Below are 2,996 nucleotides of genomic sequence, written 5' to 3'. Positions count from 1 at the left end.
CCAAATATGCTTTATAGAAATGCTCCACTAAGATCCCTTGCTCCCTTGCTCCACTGAACCATACAAACATACAAACAAATCTTGAACACAATACTGAACCGAAATAGGAAAACAAGGTACAAAAAAAACAAAGACAAATTAACCCCACCTATCTAAGACTAAGAGAGAAGAAAAACCCACCGTAACCAAGAGAGAAGCCGAGAGAGAAGAAGTTGTGTGTGTGTGTGTGAAAGAGAGAGAAAGAGAGAGGTTGAAGGGAGGGTGACAAAGGGAGGATCAAAGGTGTAAGAGAGATGGGGCAAAGGGTACACAAGAGACAAGAGATGGAAGCTTGGGAGGGGGATTGTGTGATATTGGGAGAGCGAGAGGACGAGAGGGAGGATGTCGTTGTCGTTGCCTGAGAGAGAAGAGAAGATGTGAGAGAGGAGAAGAGAACTACGGAGAGGGGAAACGAAGAGGGCTATGAAAATTTTAAACTATAAAAGTAGTAGAGATTGGGCTCGCCGCTATTAATATTGTCCACCACTGATAGTAGTATTAGCGGTGGGTAGTCCGCCGCTAATAAAAGTGAATACCCGCCGCTAATACTATTAGCAGCGGATAGTCCGCTTCTAATAAAGGTGATTATCCGCCACTAATAAATCTTAAAAAAAAAAACCATCGTTTTCCCGTGCATTTTATTTGGTATATTAGCAGCGGACTATCCACCGCTAATAATAGTAAGTCTGCTGCTAATAGATATTATTATATTTTTTAAAATAATCACCCATTATTAGTGACGGACCCTTGAGTCCGCCGCTAATAACCTGTATAATACAGGCGGACTAGGTCCGCCGCTATTAGTGACGCCGCAAATGGCATTAATTCTTGTAGTGAGTTTCTGAACCTTGTAAAAATTCGTTGAGTTCTTTATTGTTTTTGCACTGTCTTTTTATTGTGTTCAGTTTCTGTCTTGACAAGTTCGGATTCTGTCTCAATAGATCTGAAATCTGTTTCAACATTTAATTTCCTCTACACCTTAATTATTTCATGTGGTTTAATTAATTTGGTAATTACTAAAAACGGGTTTTCATAAATCATTATAAAATATCTTAAAAATATCATATTTTAATTAATTAATTAATTAATTTTTGTTTAATTTTATGTTTGTTTTAGTTTTTTAATTGGGCAGTGACACCAAAAGATTATATATTATATGTTTAATATAATATTAAGTTTAATTAAATTTTATTTAAGTTATAAAATGTATGGTTTTATTATTTTTAAATAATTATCATTGTAAAATATCTAAAAAAAATATCATATTTTAATTTTTTTAATTAATTATTTATTTAATTTTATTTAAGTTTAAGTCATGTTTACAATCTACTGTTTAATATAAGAATATTTTGTTAAAATTAACAGGAAAAAAATAAAAAAAACCAAGAATTTATGTTATCTAGACACTTTTTATATAGAAGAGATATCGATTTAGTTTTTAATTCATTCCAATTATTTAGTTTAAGTAAATAATCCAATATCATTTACATTCTTATATTAATTTCAATTCATTACACCAAAATAAAACAATTCTAAGTTCTATAAATCTTAATTTGGCAAATTTATTAGTGATAAGAACAAATAACTTATATAATCCTAGACATATCACAAGTTACAGGTACAACTAATTTCACAAGAAAATAAACCTTTTTGGTTATTATCCAAAGTTATGGGGTGTAGAATTTATTAAAGCGTGAAAGGTTAATGACAATTTATCTCTACCTCATGGCAGTAACAAAAAGTTTCAATTGTTAGGCACCAATACTTTTTTATATATATATATATAATCAATTTTTTTTCTATATTTGTAAGGTTATAACAATAGTATATTCGTGTCATTCAAAGACCATTTCTCAAAATCCACCACAAAAAAAACGTCTCTAACAATATGTTCATACTTTCACGATAAATATTTATATACATATATTAGAGCGTATTGGATAAAAAATAAAATAAAAACTGAGTTGGATTTACCAGAATTCTACTAATAAAACAGTGCACAACATTATAAAAGACCTCATATTTTTTCATATTAATTCCGCTGATCACCCCTTAGTACTACATAAAAATAAAGAAAAGAAGGGAATTCATCATAATGGGATCATTTCCCTTCTTTTCATTTTTCCTTTTCACAATATGCATTATTTTCTCTTCTCTTCAAAGTTGCACTCTTGGTTGTTCTGACCTAATCAAACAATCATGCAAGAAAGCTACCAATGATGATCCAAATTTGAGCTATAATATTTGCATCAAAATCGTAGGGGTCAATTCCAAGGCCAACAAGGCTAAAACCATTGAAGAACTAGCCCTTGCCTCTATTGACTTGGCCATATGCAATGCCACCAAAGTTGCTTCCACCATTTCTAATGTTTTGAGGTCAAAAGTAAAAGTGATGAAGAATAACTACACCGAGGGCTGCCTGAAGGACTGCTTGAAGATCTACTCCGACGCTATTTCGTCTTTGCGTGAAGCAAAACATGCCATTCGAGTCAAGGACTTTAAGACAGCTAATGTGGAAATTAGCTCTGCAATGGATGCTCCTTCCACTTGTGAAGATGGGTTCATTGAGAGACAAGGTGAAGTTTCCCCTATAACTAAGGAGAATCAAGTATTCTTTCAGCACACTGTCGTTTCTCTTGCTTTTAACAATATGGATGGTCATCTTGGTTTATAGGCTGCAAATTTCAATTTCATTGAGTTCAATAAACTATAAACTATTCATATCTATTTCAGTTGTTTAATATTGTCCCTATTTGAAGTACCTTGATCATTTTAATTTGTATCATGAGTAGAAACCAAGAGTGATGAAAGCATAACAAATTAATGTATGATTAAATGAGTGAGAGTGTGTATATGCTTCATAATTTTATCAAAAGGAAGGTGAAAAAACAAGTATATATGTTTTATTTGTTTTGATCTTTGGAAAGAAAGTGAGCACAAATAAAAGAAAAGTGAGT

At 31.8% G+C, this 2,996-nt stretch overlaps 1 protein-coding gene across 1 annotated transcript; it reads left to right on the top strand.

The window, feature by feature from the left end:
* Positions 1-2,117: 2,117 nt before the first annotated feature.
* On the top strand, positions 2,118-2,714 carry LOC133833903 (putative invertase inhibitor). Its single transcript, XM_062263501.1, has one exon. The coding sequence runs from the start codon at positions 2,135-2,137 to the stop codon at positions 2,711-2,713; it is 579 nt and encodes a 192-aa protein (XP_062119485.1). The 5' UTR covers positions 2,118-2,134; the 3' UTR covers position 2,714.
* The last annotated feature ends 282 nt before the right edge of the window (positions 2,715-2,996 follow it).

The sequence above is a fragment of the Humulus lupulus genome, chromosome 5 (assembly GCF_963169125.1).
Source record: "Humulus lupulus chromosome 5, drHumLupu1.1, whole genome shotgun sequence".
Classification (NCBI taxonomy): domain Eukaryota; kingdom Viridiplantae; phylum Streptophyta; class Magnoliopsida; order Rosales; family Cannabaceae; genus Humulus; species Humulus lupulus.
Note: the sequence above shows the minus strand (reverse complement) of the source record. Positions and strands in the feature narration are given on the sequence as shown.